Raw genomic sequence first — 16454 nt, 5'->3', positions numbered from 1 at the left:
AGGGCACTTCCTGCATGGAATCTTCTCAGGTTTTGGCCTGCCATATGAGTTCTGTTATACTCACAGACACCATTCAAACAGTTTTAGAAACTTTAGAGTGTTTTCTATCCAAATCTACTAATTATATGCATATTCTCATTTCTGGGTAATAGTAGTAACCAGTTTAAATCGGGTACGTTTTTTATCCGGCAGTGAAAATACTGCCCCCTAGCCCCAACAGGATAAAGGGTATCAACACACACTCTGACATTGACGTGTGTGTGTGTGTGTGTGTGTGTGTGTGTGTGTGTGTGTGTGTGTGTGTGTGTGTGTGTGTGTGTGTGTGTGTGTGTGTGTATCAGTGTTTGCTGCGTACATGAAGCTAGCAGGGTATGAGATGGAAGAGAGTGTTAAGAGAGAGACCTCTGGAGGACTGAGAGACCTGCTACTGGCTGTGGGTAAGACACACACACACACACACATGACACCTCACACACACACACACACACTCACACACACACACACACACACACACACACACACACACACACACACACACACACACACACACACACACACACACCCTTATTTGTTTATATTTTCAAGCTTATTTGACAATTCATTTCATTATTATGATGACTCTCTAAATCCACCTTACCTCTCTCTCTCTCTCTCTCTCTCTCTCTCTCTCTCTCTCTCTGTCTCTCTCTCTCTCTCTCTGTCTCTCTCTCTCTCTCTCTCTGTCTCTCTGTCTCTCTGTCGTCTCTCTCTCTCTCTCTCTCTCTCTCTCTCTCTCCCTCTGTCTCTCTGTCTCTCTGTCTGTCTCTCCCTATCCTCCCTCCCTCCCTCCCTCCCTCCCTCCCTCCCTCCCTCCCTCCCTCCCTCCCTCCCTCCCTCCCTCCCTCCCTCCCTCCCTCCCTCCTCTCTCTCTCTCTCTGTCTCTGTCCTCTCTCTCTGTCTCTGTCTCTCTCTGTCCTCTCTCTCTCCATCTCTGTCTCTCCTCTGTAGTAAAGTGTGCTAGGAGCGTTCCAGCCTACTTTGCAGAGACTCTGTACAATTCAATGAAGGTAAGAATCTATTTTCTCCATACTAGGAAGAAGATGATTCTATATTAGATATGTGCATTTAGAACTGAGTGTGTGTGTGTGTGTGTGTGTGTGTGTGTGTGTGTGTGTGTGTGTGTGTGTGTGTGTGTGTGTGTGTGTGTGTGTGTGTGTGTGTGTGTGTGTGTGTGTGTGTGTGTGTGTGTGTGTGTGTGTATAGGGTGCAGGAACTGATGACCAGGCCTTAATCAGAGTGATGGTGAGTCGTAGTGAAGTGGACATGCTGGATATCAGAGCTGATTACAGACGCCTCTTCGCCAAGTCTCTGCATTCTGCTATACAGGTATATACTGAATACCTCTCTCTGTCTCAACTATACAGGTATATACTGAATACCTCTCTCTCTGTAACTGCTATACAGGTATATACTGAATACCTCTCTCTGTACTCAACTATACAGGTATATACTGAATACCTCTCTCTCTGTACTCAACTATACAGGTATATAGTGAATACCTCTCTCTCTGTACTCAACTATACAGGTATATACTGAATAACTCTCTCTGTACTCAACTATACAGGTATATACTGAATACCTCTCTCTCTCTCTGCATTCTGCTATACAGGTATATACTGAATACCTCTCTCTGTACTCAACTATACAGGTATATACTGAATACCTCTCTCTCTGTACTCAACTATACAGGTATATACTGAATACCTCTCTCTCTGTACTCAACTATACAGGTATATACTGAATACCTCTCTCTCTGTACTCAACTATACAGGTATATACTGAATACCTCTCTCTCTCTCTGCATTCTGCTATACAGGTATATACTGAATACCTCTCTCTGTACTCAACTATACAGGTATATACTGAATACCTCTCTCTCTGTACTCAACTATACAGGTATATACTGAATACCTCTCTCTCTGTACTCAACTATACAGGTATATACTGAATACCTCTCTCTCTGTACTCAACTATACAGGTATATACTGAATACCTCTCTCTCTGTACTCAACTATACAGGTATATACTGAATACCTCTCTCTCTGTACTCAACTATACAGGTATATACTGAATACCTCTCTCTCTGTACTCAACTATACAGGTATATACTGAATACCTCTCTCTGTCTCTACTATACAGGTATATACTGAATACCTCTCTCTCTGTACTCAACTATACAGGTATATACTGAATACCTCTCTCTCTGTACTCAACTATACAGGTATATACTGAATACCTCTCTCTCTGTACTCAACTATACAGGTATATACTGAATACCTCTCTCTCTGTACTCAACTATACAGGTAGATACTGAATACCTCTCTCTCTGTACTCAACTATACAGGTATATACTGAATACCTCTCTCTCTCTCTGCATTCTGATATACAGGTATATACTGAATACCTCTCTCTCTCTGCATTCTGCTATACAGGTATATACTGAATACCTCTCTCTGTACTCAACTATACAGGTATATACTGAATACCTCTCTCTCTCTCTGCATTCTGCTATACAGGTATATACTGAATACCTCTCTCTCTGTACTCAACTATACAGGTATATACTGAATACCTCTCTTTCTCTCTGCATTCTGCTATACAGGTATATACTGAGTACCTCTCTCTCTCTCTGTACTCAACTATACAGGTATATACTGAATACCTCTCTCTCTCTCTGCATTCTGCTATACAGGTATATACTGAATACCTCTCTCTCTCTCTGCATTCTGCTATACAGGTATATACTGAATACCTCTCTCTCTCTCTGTACTCAACTATACAGGTATATACTGAATATCTCTCTCTCTCTGCATTCTGCTATACAGGTATATACTGAATACCTCTCTCTGTCTCTACTATACAGGTATATACTGAATACCTCTCTCTGTCTGCACTCAACTATACAGGTATATACTGAATACCTCTCTCTGTACTCAACTATACAGGTATATACTGAATACCTCTCTCTCTGCATTCTGCTATACAGGTATATACTGAATACCTCTCTCTCTCTCTCTGTAACTGCTATACAGGTATATACTGAATACCTCTCTCTCTCTGCACTCAACTATACAGGTATATACTGAATACCTCTCTCTGTACTCAACTATACAGGTATATACTGAATACCTCTCTCTGTACTCAACTATACAGGTATATACTGAATACCTCTCTCTCTGTACTCAACTATACAGGTATATACTGAATACCTCTCTCTGTCTCTACTATACAGGTATATACTGAATACCTCTCTCTGTCTCTACTATACAGGTATATACTGAATACCTCTCTCTGTCTCTACTATACAGGTATATACTGAATACCTCTCTGTCTCTACTATACAGGTATATACTGAATACCTCTCTCTGTCTCTACTATACAGGTATATACTGAATATCTCTCTCTCTGTACTCAACTATACAGGTATATACTGTCTGTAATGAGTACTTTTGGGTGTCAGGGAAAATGTATTGAGTAAAAAGTACATTATTTTCTTCAGGAATGTAGCGAAGTGAAAGTAGTCCATTTTATTTAATAGTAAAGTACAGATACCCCAAAATACTGATTATATATATATATATATATCTCTACTCTGCTATACAGGTATCTTTATACATATATATACTGTTTATATATATCTCTACTCTGCTATACAGGTATCTTTATACATATATATACTGTTTATATATATCTCTACTCTGCTATACAGGTATCTTTATACATATATATATACTGTTTATATATCTCCCTCTCTACTCTGCTATACAGGTATCTTTATACATATATATATACTGTTTATATATCTCCCTCTCTACTCTGCTATACAGGTATCTTTATACATATATATACTGTTTATATATATCTCCCTCTCTACTCTGCTATACAGGTATCGTTATACATATATATACTGTTTATATATATCTCTACTCTGCTATACAGGTATCTTTATACATATATATACTGTTTATATATCTCTACTCTGCTATACAGGTATCTTTATACATATATATACTGTTTATATATCTCTCTACTCTGCTATACAGGTATCTTTATACATATATATATACTGTTTATATATCTCTACTCTGCTATACAGGTATCTTTATACATATATATATATATATACTGTTTATATATATCTCTACTCTGCTATACAGGTATCTTTATACATATATATACTGTTTATATATCTCTCTACTCTGCTATACAGGTATCTTTATACATATATATACTGTTTATATATCTCTACTCTGCTATACAGGTATCTTTATACATATATATACTGTTTATATATATATCTACTCTGCTATACAGGTATCTTTATACATATATATACTGTTTATATATCTCTACTCTGCTATACAGGTATCTTTATACATATATATACTGTTTATATATATATCTCTACTCTGCTATACAGGTATCTTTATACATATATATACTGTTTATATATATATCTACTCTGCTATACAGGTATCTTTATACATATATATACTGTTTATATATCTCTACTCTGCTATACAGGTATCTTTATACATATATATACTGTTTATATATATATCTCTACTCTGCTATACAGGTATCTTTATACATATATATATATATATATATATATACTGTTTATATATCTCTACTCTGCTATACAGGTATCTTTATACATATATATACTGTTTATATATATCTCTACTCTGCTATACAGGTATCTTTATACATATATATATATATATATATACTGTTTATATATCTCTACTCTGCTATACAGGTATCTTTATACATATATATATATATATATATATAACTGTTTATATATCTCTACTCTGCTATACAGGTATCTTTATACATATATATATACTGTTTATATATCTCTCTACTCTGCTATACAGGTATCTTTATACATATATATACTGTTTATATATATCTCTACTCTGCTATACAGGTATCTTTATACATATATATACTGTTTATATATATCTCCCTCTCTACTCTGCTATACAGGTATCTTTATACATATATATATATATACTGTTTATATATCTCTCTACTCTGCTATACAGGTATCTTTATACATATATATACTGTTTATATATATCTCTACTCTGCTATACAGGTATCTTTATACATATATATATATATACTGTTTATATATCTCTCTACTCTGCTATACAGGTATCTTTATACATATATATACTGTTTATATATATCTCTACTCTGCTATACAGGTATCTTTATACATATATATACAGGTGTGTGTGTGTATATATACTACCGATCTAAAGTTGGGACACACCTATTCATTCAAGGGTTTTTCTTTATTTTTACTATTTTCTACATTGTAGAATAATAGTGAAGACATCAAAACTATGAAATAACACATATGGAATCATGTAGTAACCAAAAAAGTGTTTAACAAGTCAAAATATATTTTATATTTTATATTCTTCAGAGTGGCCACCCCTTTGCCTTGATGACAGCTTTGCACACTCTTGGCATTCTCTCAACCAGCTTCATGAGGTAGTCACCTGGAATGCATTTCAATTAACAGGTTTGCCTTGCTAAAAGATAATTTGTGGAATTTCTTTCCTTCTTAATGTGTTTGAGCCAATCAGTTGTGCTGTGACAAGGTAGGGGTGGTATACAGAAGATAGCCCTATATGGTAAAAGACCAAGTCCATATTATGGCAAGAACAGCTCAAATAAGCAAAGAGAAACAACAGTCCATCATTTCTTTAAGACATGAAGCGCTATGATGAAACTGGCTCTCATGAGGACCGCTACAGGAAAGGAAGACCCAGAGTTTCCTCTGCTGCAGAGGATCAGTTCATTAGAGTTACCAGCCTCAGATTACAGCCCAAATAAATGCTTCACAGAGTTCAAGTAACAGACACATCTCAACATCAACTGTTCAGAGGAGACTGTGTGAATCAGGCCTTCATGGTCGAATTGCTGCAAAGAAACCACTACTAAAGGACACCAATAAGAAGAAGAGACTTGCTTGGGCCAAGAAACACGATCAATGGACATTAAACTGGTGGAAATCTGTCCTTTGGTCTGAGGAGTCCAAATTTGAGATTTTTGGTTCCAACCGCCGTGTCTTTGTGGGACGCAGAGTAGGTGAACGGATGATCTCTGCATGTGTGGTTCCCACCGTGAAGCATGGAGGAGGAGGTGTAGCATGGCTACCACAGCATTCTGCAGCGATACGCCATCCCATCTGGTTTGCGCTTAGTGGGACTATCATTTGTTTTTCAACAGGACAATGACCCAACACACCTCCAGGCTGTGTAAGGGCCATTTGACCAAGAAGGAGAGTGATGGAGTGCTGCATCAGATGACCTGGCCTCCACAATCACCTGACCTCAACCCAATTGAGATGGTTTGGGATGAATTGGACCGCAGAGTGAAGGAAAAGCAGCCAACAAGTGCTCAGCATATGTGGGAACTCCTTCAAGACTGTTGGAAAAGCATTCCATGTGAAGCTGGTTGAGAGAATGATAAGAGTGTGCAAAGCTGTCATCAAGGCGAAGGGTGGCTATTTGAAGAATCTCAGCACTACAGGCCAGTAATGTGGAGTGAATGTAATGTTGTTGATCCTAATGTTAATGGTAATGTAATGTCACGTGTAATGTAATGTGTAATGCAATGGTAATGTAATGGTAATGTGTAATGTGATGTGTAATGGTAATGTAGTGTGTAATGTAATGTCATGTAATGGTAATGCAATGTCAAGTGTAATGTAATGGTAATTTAATGGTAATGTAATTTAATGGTAATGTAATGTGTAATGGTAATGGTAGTGTGTAATGTAGTGTAATGGTAATGTAATGGTAATGTAATGTGTAATGGTAATGTAATGGTAATGTGATGTATAATGTAATGTGTAATGCAGTGTCATGGTAATGTAATCGTAATGTAGTGTAATGTGTAATGTAATGGTAATGTAATGTGGAGTTAATGTAATGTAATGTGTAATGTAATGGTAATGGTAATGTGTAATGTAATGGTAATGTAATGGTAATGTAATGTGTAATGTGTAATGTAATGGTAATGTAATGTGTAATAAACTGTAATGGTAATGTAATGGTAATGTAATGTGTAATGTAATGGTAATGTAATGTGTAATAAACTGTAATGGTAATGTAATGGTAATGTAATGTGTAATGTAATGGTAATGTAATGTACTGTGTAATGTAATGTAATGTAGTGTCATGGTAATGTAATGGTAATGGTAATGTAGTGTAATGTGTAATTGGTAATGTAATGGTAATGTCTAATGTAATGTGTAATGTAATGGTAATGTAATGTAGTGTGTAATGTAGTGTCATGGTAATGTAATCGTAATGTAGTGTAATGTGTAATGTGTAATGTAATGGTAATGTGGAGTTAATGTAATGTAATGTGTAATGTAATGGTAATGTAATGTGTAATAAACTGTAATGCTAATGTAATGGTAATGTAATGTGTAATAAACTGTAATGGTAATGTAATGTGTAATGTGATGTGTAATGTAATGTAATGTAGTGTCATGGTAATGTAGTGTAATGTGTAATTGGTAATGTAATGGTAATGTCTAATGTAATGTGTAATGTAATGGTAATGTAATGTAATGTGTATTGTAGTGTAATGGTAATGTCTAATGTAATGTGTAGTGTAATGGTAATGTAATGTAATGTGTATTGTAGTGTAATGGTAATGTAATGTAATGTGTAATGTAACGTAATGTAGTGTGTAATGTAATGTGTAATGTAGTGTGTAATGTAATGGTAATGTGTAATGTAATGTGTAATGTAATGTAATGTAATGTAGTGTGTAATGTAATGTAATGTAATGTATTGTAGTGTAATGTAATGTAATGTAGTGTGTAATGTAATGTGTAATGTAATGTAGTGTGTAATGTAATGGTAATGTGTAATGTAATGTGTAATGTAATGGTAATGTGTAATGTAATGTAATGTAATGTAGTGTGTATTGTAGTGTAATGGTAATGTAATGTGTAATGTAATGGTAATGTAATGTAGTGTGTATTGTAGTGTAATGGTAATGTAATGTAATGTAAAGTGTAATGTAGTGTAATGGTAATGTAATGTGTAATGGTAATGGTAATGTAATGGTAATGGTAATGTAATGTAATGTAGTGTGTATTGTAATGTGTAATGTAGTGTCATGGTAATGTAATGGTAATGTAGTGTAATGTGTAATGTAATGGTAATGTAATGTGGAGTTAATGTAATGTAATGTGTATTGTAATGTGTAATGTAGTGTCATGGTAATGTAATGGTAATTTAATGTAATGTGTAATGGTAATGTAATGTGTAATAAACTGTAATGGTAATGTAATGGTATAATATTGTAATGTAATGGTAATGTAATGTGTAATAAACTGTAATGTAATGTAATGTGTAATAAACTGTAATGGTAATGTAATGGTAATGTAATGTTAATGTAATGTAATGTGTAATAAACTGTAATGGTAATGTAATGGTAATGTAATGTGTAATAAACTGTAATGTAATGTAATGTGTAATAAACTGTAATGTAATGGTAATGTAATGGTAATGTAATGTTAATAAACTGTAATGGTAATGTAATGGTATAATACTGTAATGTAATGGTAATGTAATGTGTAATAAACTGTAATGTAATGTGTAATAAACTGTAATGGTAATGTAATGGTAATGTGGAGTGAATGATGTCGATCCTCTGTATTTTCCAATGTGTGTGTTTCAGGGCGATACCTCTGGTGACTACCGAAAGGCCCTCCTCCTGCTCTGTGGCGGCGACGACGCGTAACCGTGGCGACGATCCCTGAATCCGCTCTGACTGGCCCCTCTAGCTGTCAATCACTCTCTGAGTCCTGTGTAAGCCAATAGGAGGGCTCTGCTGGCCACGGTGCAGCCCCGTGATAGGTTATGAGTGATAAGACTTTAACCCTGTGTGTATCTGTAGCTAACATCCTTTAAGCTTTGCTCTGCTTCATATCTACATCACTAAAGTCATGTTAATGCTGGAAGTCCGTTTTTTAATATCAGTAGTATAACAACTAAAGACTGTTTTAAATGTTTTTACTGTTTGTAAAACAACACTGAAGACATAATAAACATTTTAAACAGCAGGTTTGTAGTGAGACTTGTCTGTCTGTGTAGTGAGACGTGTCTGTCTGTCTGTCTGTCTGTCTGTGTAGTGAGACGTGTCTGTCTGTCTGTCTGTCTGTCTGTGTCTGTCTGTCTGTCTGTCTGTCTGTCTGTCTGTCTGTCTGTCTGTCTGTCTGTCTGTCTGTCTGTCTGTCTGTCTGTCTGTCTGTCTGTCTGTCTGTCTGTCTGTCTGTGTAGTGAGACGTGTCTGTCTGTCTGTCTGTCTGTCTGTCTGTCTCTGTAGTGAGACGTGTCTGTCTGTGTGTGAGACTGTCTGTCTGTCTGTCTGTCTGTGTAGTGAGACGTGTCTGTCTGTCTGTCTGTGTAGTGAGATGACCTGTTAACTTTTATTCAGTGGTCCCTAGTTTGAGGTTTTATTGGTATTATAACAACACATGATAAGCAGTCATCTGAAATAACGTTTACCAATTCCAGTCCGTTCAGGAAGTCCACTGGAATTACAATTCTCTTCAATTCATTTCATCTAAAATAACGTCTTACCAATTCCAGTCCAGAGACAGCAGTGGGGTCAAACTGTAGAACCCACTTTCTACATTTATAAAAACTTTTTTTTTTAAACAAATCTACACTACATTTTATCTCTGGAACCCTCAGGATGACAAATCAGATTAAGATGACTGAATGTAAGTACGTTATTTACCTTCAGAGGTGAATGTATCAAACCAGTTGCCGTGAAAAGTGTTTTGTTGTTGTGAACTATCCTCCAAACAATAGCATGGTATTTTTTGGTTGTTGTAATAGCTACTGTAAATTGGACAGTGCAGTTAGATTAACATGAATCTAAGCTTCTGACCATATAAGACATGTCTATGTCCCAGAATTGGCTGTTGTTTACAAAGTCGTTCAAGTCACATTATCGCATATTGAGCAACAACTTTCCCGGTTTAGGGACACCGATCCCATAGAGGTTAACACTAAGCAGTAGAAATGACATATTATCCCCTACTGTACCAGTAGGCTGTCTTCAACCAGGATCTCAGCGATCACTGCCTCCACCCGTTATGGGTCCGCGGTCAAACGACCACCCCTCATCACTGTCAAACGCTCCCTAAAACACTTCAGCGAGCAGGCCTTTCTAATCGACCTGGCCGGGGTATCCTGGAAGGATATTGACCTCATCCCGTCAGTAGAGGATTCCTGGTTATTCTTTAAAAGTGCTTCCTCACCATCTTAAATAAGCCCTGTTCAAAAAATTTAGAACCAGGAACAGATATAGTCCTTGGTTCTCTCCAGACCTGACTGCCCTCGACCAACACAAAAACATCCTGTGGTGTTCTGCATTAGCATCGAACAGCCCTCGCGATATGCAACTGTTCAGGGAAGTTAGGAACCAATATACACAGGCAGTTAGGAAAGCTAAGGCTAGCTTTTCAAACAGAAATGTGCATCCTGTAGCACAAACTCCAAAAAGTTCTGGGACACTGTCAAGTCCATGGAGAACAAGAGCACCTCCTCCCAGCTGCCCACAGCTCTGAGGCTAGGAAACACTGTCACCACCGATAAATCCACTATAATTGAGAATTTTAACAAGCTGATGTTCTGAAAGAGCTGCAAAATCTGGACCCCTACAAATCAGCCGGGCTAGACAATCTGGACCCTCTCTTTCTAAAATTATCTGCCGAAATTGTTGCAACCCCTATTTACTAGCCTGTTCAACCTCTCTTTCGTATCGTCTGAGATAATGCAGCGTGTTGAGTGCTCATGATAAATATTTATTATTACACCCAGAACACTAGACAAAACAATAAACAAAGAAACACGAACGTCACGTTCTGCTTCACTGAGCAAAAACAAGATCCCACAACACCCAGGTGGGGGAAAAAAAACCTACTTAAGTATGATCTCCAATTAGAGACAACGAGGACCAGCTGCCTCTAATTGGACATCATCCCAAACAAACAACAACATAGAAATAGAAAACTAGAACCTAAACATAGAAATACAAAACATAGAAAAACACCCACTGTCACGCCCTGACCAGTCTCTACCATAGAAAAATAACAGCTTACCATGGTCAGGATGTGACAACAACTGATTGACTCAAAACGCATTAAGGAGGAAAGAAATAACACAAATGAACTTGAACAAAGGGCGCACCTGTTAATTGAAATGCATTCCAGGTGACTACCTCATGAAGCTGGTTGAGAGAATGCCAAGAGTGTGTAAAGCTGTCATCAAGGCAAAGGGTGACTACTGTATATATATAACCAGATCTATGTCCAAATGAACTTGAGTCAGGTGACTTTGTGTTTCCAAGAGTGTGTAAAAGCTGTCATCAAGGCAAAGGGTGACTACTGTATATATATATACCAGATCTATGTCCAAATGAACTTGAAATGCATTCCACTCCATTTTCTTTGGTAGACATGTGACATTAACAGGAGCCCTACGTAGACTCCAGTGGAAGACATACGATCATTAAATCATAATGTCTAGTGCGTCAATCAAAACAACATTTAAATCAAAAGGACAGATAAAAAAGAGGAGGGAGGGATTTGGTCTCCTTAACTTGCTCACAATATTCACGACCAGATTCAGCTGAGGTCTACAACTCAGGGAATGATTTGTACCAAATACAATGCTCTTAGTTTTAGAGATGTTCAGGACCAGTTTATTACTGGCCACCCATTTCAAACCAGACTGCATTCTTTTTTTTGCAGGGACTTCGGCGTTGTGTTTGTTGACACACAGGCTCTGTATAATGCCAGTGGCAGGTCGTTGGTAAAATTATAAAAATGTGAGGGCCTAGAGAGCTGCCCTGTGGTACACCACATTTTTACATGTTTAACATTAGCGAAGCTTCCATTAATGAAACCCCTTTGAGTTCTATTAGATAGATAGTCGTAATGCATACGTTTTCTCAACAACAGGTTGATGGTCGATAATATCAAAGGCTGCACTGAAATCTAACAGTACAGCTCCCACAATCCTTCTCATTATAAATTACTTTCAACCAATCATCAGTCAATTGTGTCAGTGCAGTACTTGTTGAGGGCCCTTCTCTACAGTTGGGGGAAAAAGTATTTGATCCCCTGCTGATTTTGTACGTTTGCCCACTGACAAAGAAATGATCAGTCTATAATTTTAATGGTTTATTTGAACAGTGAGAGACAGAATAACAACAGAAATATCCAGAAAAAAACGCATGTCAAAAATGTTATAAATTGATTTGCATTTTATGTTATTAATTTGTTTACAGAGAAATAGCATTGTATTTGGTCAAACACCATTTTTTTTTCCAACAGTTTGCTAAGAGCTGGCAGCAAGCTGATAGGTCTGCTGTTAGAACCAGTAAAAGGCCGGCTTTACCTCTCTTGGTTAGTGGAATGACTTTGGCTTCCCTCCAGGCTCAGAGTAAAGATATGACAGATAGGAGTGGCTATAGAGTCAGCTACCATCCTCAGTAGCTCTCCATCTAAAGTTGTCAATGCCAGGAGGTTTGTCATTATTGATCGATAACAATAATTTCCCCACCTCTCCCACGCTAACTTTACAAAATTCGAACTTACAATGCTTCTCTTTTCATTTTTATTTTATTTTTATGCGTGAATGCGATGGCTCCCTGTTTGTTGTTGGCATTTCCTGCCTAAATCTGCTCACTTTGCCGATGAAGTAATCATTATTAAGATATTATTTAATCGAAGATGATGTTGAATTTGTTTTTCTGCCAATAATTCTATAACAGAGATTCTATGCTACTTTCAATAACAGAGATTCTATGACTACAGTTTCAATAACAGATATCTATAATATCTATATAAAATTATTAAATTATTCCAAAAGTTGTTTTTTTTAAATCATTCTTTATATATTTGATCTTGGCTTCATAATACAGTTACTTCTTCTTCTTGTTGTTTCGTCACATGACTTCTCAATTTGCAGGAAGTAACACGACATAAAGAGAGTCCTGAGACAACAACACAACATGACAACACATCTCTGTTATAGAAACTGTAGTCATAGAATCTCTGTGATAGAAACTGTAGTCATAGAATATCTGTTATAGAAACTGTAGTCATAGAATCTCTGTTATAGAAACTGTAGTAATATAATCTCTGTTATAGAAACTGTAGTCATAGAATCTCTGTTATAGAAACTGTAGTAATATAATCTCTGTTATAGAAACTGTAGTCATAGAATCTCTGTTATAGAAACTGTAGTCATAGAATCTCTGTTATAGAAACTGTAGTCATAAAATCTCTGTTATAGAAACTGCAGTCATATAATCTCTGTGATAGAAACTGTAGTCATAGAATCTCTGTTATAGAAACTGTAGTCATATAATCTCTGTGATAGAAACTGTAGTAATATAATCTCTTTATAGAAACTTAGTAATAGAATCTCTGTTATAGAAACTGTAGTCATATAATCTCTGTGATAGAAACTGTAGTCATAGAATCTCTGTGATAGAAACTGTAGTAATAGAATCTCTGTTATAGAAACTGTAGTCATAGAATCTCTGTTATAGAAACTGTAGTCATGGAATCTCTGTTATAGAAACTGTAGTCATAGAATATCTGTTATAGAAACTGTAGTCATATAATCTCTGTGATAGAAACTGTAGTCATAGAATCTCTGTGATAGAAACTGTAGTAATAGAATCTCTGTTATAGAAACTGTAGTCATAGAATCTCTGTTATAGAAACTGTAGTCATATAATCTCTGTTATAGAAACTGTAGTCATAGAATCTCTGTTATAGAAACTGTAGTCATAGAATCTCTGTTATAGAAACTGTAGTCATAAAATCTCTGTTATAGAAACTGCAGTCATATAATCTCTGTGATAGAAACTGTAGTCTTAGAATCTCTGTTATAGAAACTGTAGTCATATAATCTCTGTGATAGAAACTGTAGTAATATAATCTCTGTTATAGAAACTGTAGTAATAGAATCTCTGTTATAGGAAACTGTAGTCATATAATCTCTGTGATAGAAACTGTAGTCATAGAATCTCTGTGATAGAAACTGTAGTAATAGAATCTCTGTTATAGAAACTGTAGTCGTAGAATCTCTGTTATAGAAACTGTAGTCATAGAATCTCTGTTATAGAAACTGTAGTCATAGAATATCTGTTATAGAAACTGTAGTCATATAATCTCTGTGGATAGAAACTGTAGTCATAGAATCTCTGTGATAGAAACTGTAGTAATAGAATCTCTGTTATAGAAACTGTAGTCATAGAATCTCTGTTATAGAAACTGTAGTAATATAATCTCTGTTATAGAAACTGTAGTCATAGAATCTCTGTTAGTAGAAACTGTAGTCATCTAGAATCTCGTTATAGAAACTGTTAGTCATAAAATCTCTGTTATAGAAACTGCAGTCATATAATCTCTGTGATAGAAACTGTAGTCATATAATCTCTGGTTATAGAAACTGTAGTCATATAATCTCTGTGATAGAACTGTAGTAATATAATCTCTGTTATAGAAACTGTAGTAATAGAATCTCTGTTATGGAAACTGTAGTCATATAATCTCTGTGATAGAAACTGTGAGTCATAGAATCTCTGTGATAGAAACTGCTAGTAATAGAATCTCTGTTTAGAAACTGTAGTCATAGAATCTCTGTTATAGAAACTGTGTCATAGAATCTCTGTTATAGAAACTGTAGTCATAATATCTGTTACTTAGAAACTGTAGTCATATAATCTCTGTGATAGAAACTGTAGTCATAGAATCTCTGTGATAGAAACTGTAGTAATAGAATCTCTGTTATAGAAAACTGTAGTCATAGAATCTCTGTTATAGAAACTGTAGTCAGTAGAATCTCTGTTATAGAAACTGTAGTCATAGAATCTCTGTTATAGAAACTGTAGTCATATAATCTCTGTGATAGAAACTGTAGTAATATAATCTCTGTTATAGAAACTGTAGTAAATAGAATCTCTGTTATAGAAAACTGTAGTCATATAATCTCTGTGATAGAAACTGTAGTCATACGAATCTCTGTGATAGAAACTGTAGTAATAGAATCTCTCTTTATAGAAACTGTAGTCATAGAATCTCTGTTATAGAAACTGTAGTCATAGAATCTCTGTTATAGAAACTGTAGTCATAGAATATCTGTTATAGAAACTGTAGTCATATAATCTCTGTGATAGAAACTGTAGTCATAGAATCTCTGTGATAGAAACTGTAGTAATAGAATCTCTGTTGTAGAAACTGTAGTCATAGAATCTCTGTTATAGAAACTGTAGTCATAGAATCTCTGTTATAGAAACTGTAGTCATAGAATCTCTGTTATAGAAACTGTAGTCATAGAATCTCTGTTATAGAAACTGTTGTAATATCTCTGTTATAGAAAACTGTAGTCATAGAATCTCTGTGATAGAAACTGTAGTCATATAATCTCTGTGATAGAAACTGTAGTCATAGAATATCTGTTATAGAAACTGTAGTCATAGAATCTCTGTTATAGAAACTGTAGTCATAGAATCTCTGTTATAGAAACTGTAGTAATAGAATCTCTGTTATAGAAACTGTAGTCATATAATCTCTGTTATAGAAACTGTAGTCATAGAATCTCTGTTATAGAAACTGTAGTCATACAGAATCTCTGTGATAGAAACTGTAGTCATAGAATCTCTGTTATAGAAACTGTAGTCATAGAATCTCTGTTATAGCGAAACTGTAGTAATAGAATATCTGTTATAGAAACTGTAGTAATAGAATCTCTGTTATAGAAACTGTAGTAATAGAATATCTGTAATAGAAACTGCAGTCATAGAATATCTGTTATAGAAACTGTAGTATAAATATCTTAATAAACTGTAGTCATAATATCTGTTATAAAACTTATAATAATATCTTAATAAACTGTATCTAATATACTGTATATAGAGATCTCTGTATAAACTGTGGTCTTAAATATATAAACTTATCATAAATATCTGTTATTAAACTGATTATAGAATATCTGCCATAAAACTGTGATCCTTAGAATCTCTGTTATAAAACTGTAATCATAGAATCTCTGTCCTCTAAACTTAAAACTTATTTGGTTCAGATTGTCTTACACAAATGTTGTTTATATCCCTGTTGGTGACATTTTTCCTTTGTCCGATAACCCAATTCATCTTACGTACATATCAAGCTGATTAAACAGCATGATCATTACACAGGTGCACCTTGTTTAACGGGGGACAATCAAAATATAACACAGTTTTGTCACAGAGTTCGCACGCCACTGTCACGACCCCCTGGTTTCTGAGTAGCTGTTCACCCGATTCTGGAGTCTACTCACGGTTTCCTACATTTCATTAAC

At 35.5% G+C, this 16454-nt stretch overlaps 1 protein-coding gene across 1 annotated transcript in view; it reads left to right on the top strand.

Annotated features, from left to right (window-relative positions):
* LOC123741345 (annexin A5) overlaps positions 1–9148 on the top strand; it is a 47712-nt gene extending 38564 nt beyond the window's left edge. The window contains exons 10-13 of the mRNA XM_045714225.1: positions 342–437; positions 988–1046; positions 1243–1365; positions 8764–9148. Of these exons, the coding sequence (XP_045570181.1) occupies positions 342–437; positions 988–1046; positions 1243–1365; positions 8764–8826 (341 nt within the window). The 3' untranslated portion in view covers positions 8827–9148. The remainder of the gene's footprint in view (positions 1–341; positions 438–987; positions 1047–1242; positions 1366–8763) is intronic.
* The last annotated feature ends 7306 nt before the right edge of the window (positions 9149–16454 follow it).

Source organism: Salmo salar, unplaced genomic scaffold (assembly GCF_905237065.1).
Source record: "Salmo salar unplaced genomic scaffold, Ssal_v3.1, whole genome shotgun sequence".
Classification (NCBI taxonomy): domain Eukaryota; kingdom Metazoa; phylum Chordata; class Actinopteri; order Salmoniformes; family Salmonidae; genus Salmo; species Salmo salar.
Note: the sequence above shows the minus strand (reverse complement) of the source record. Positions and strands in the feature narration are given on the sequence as shown.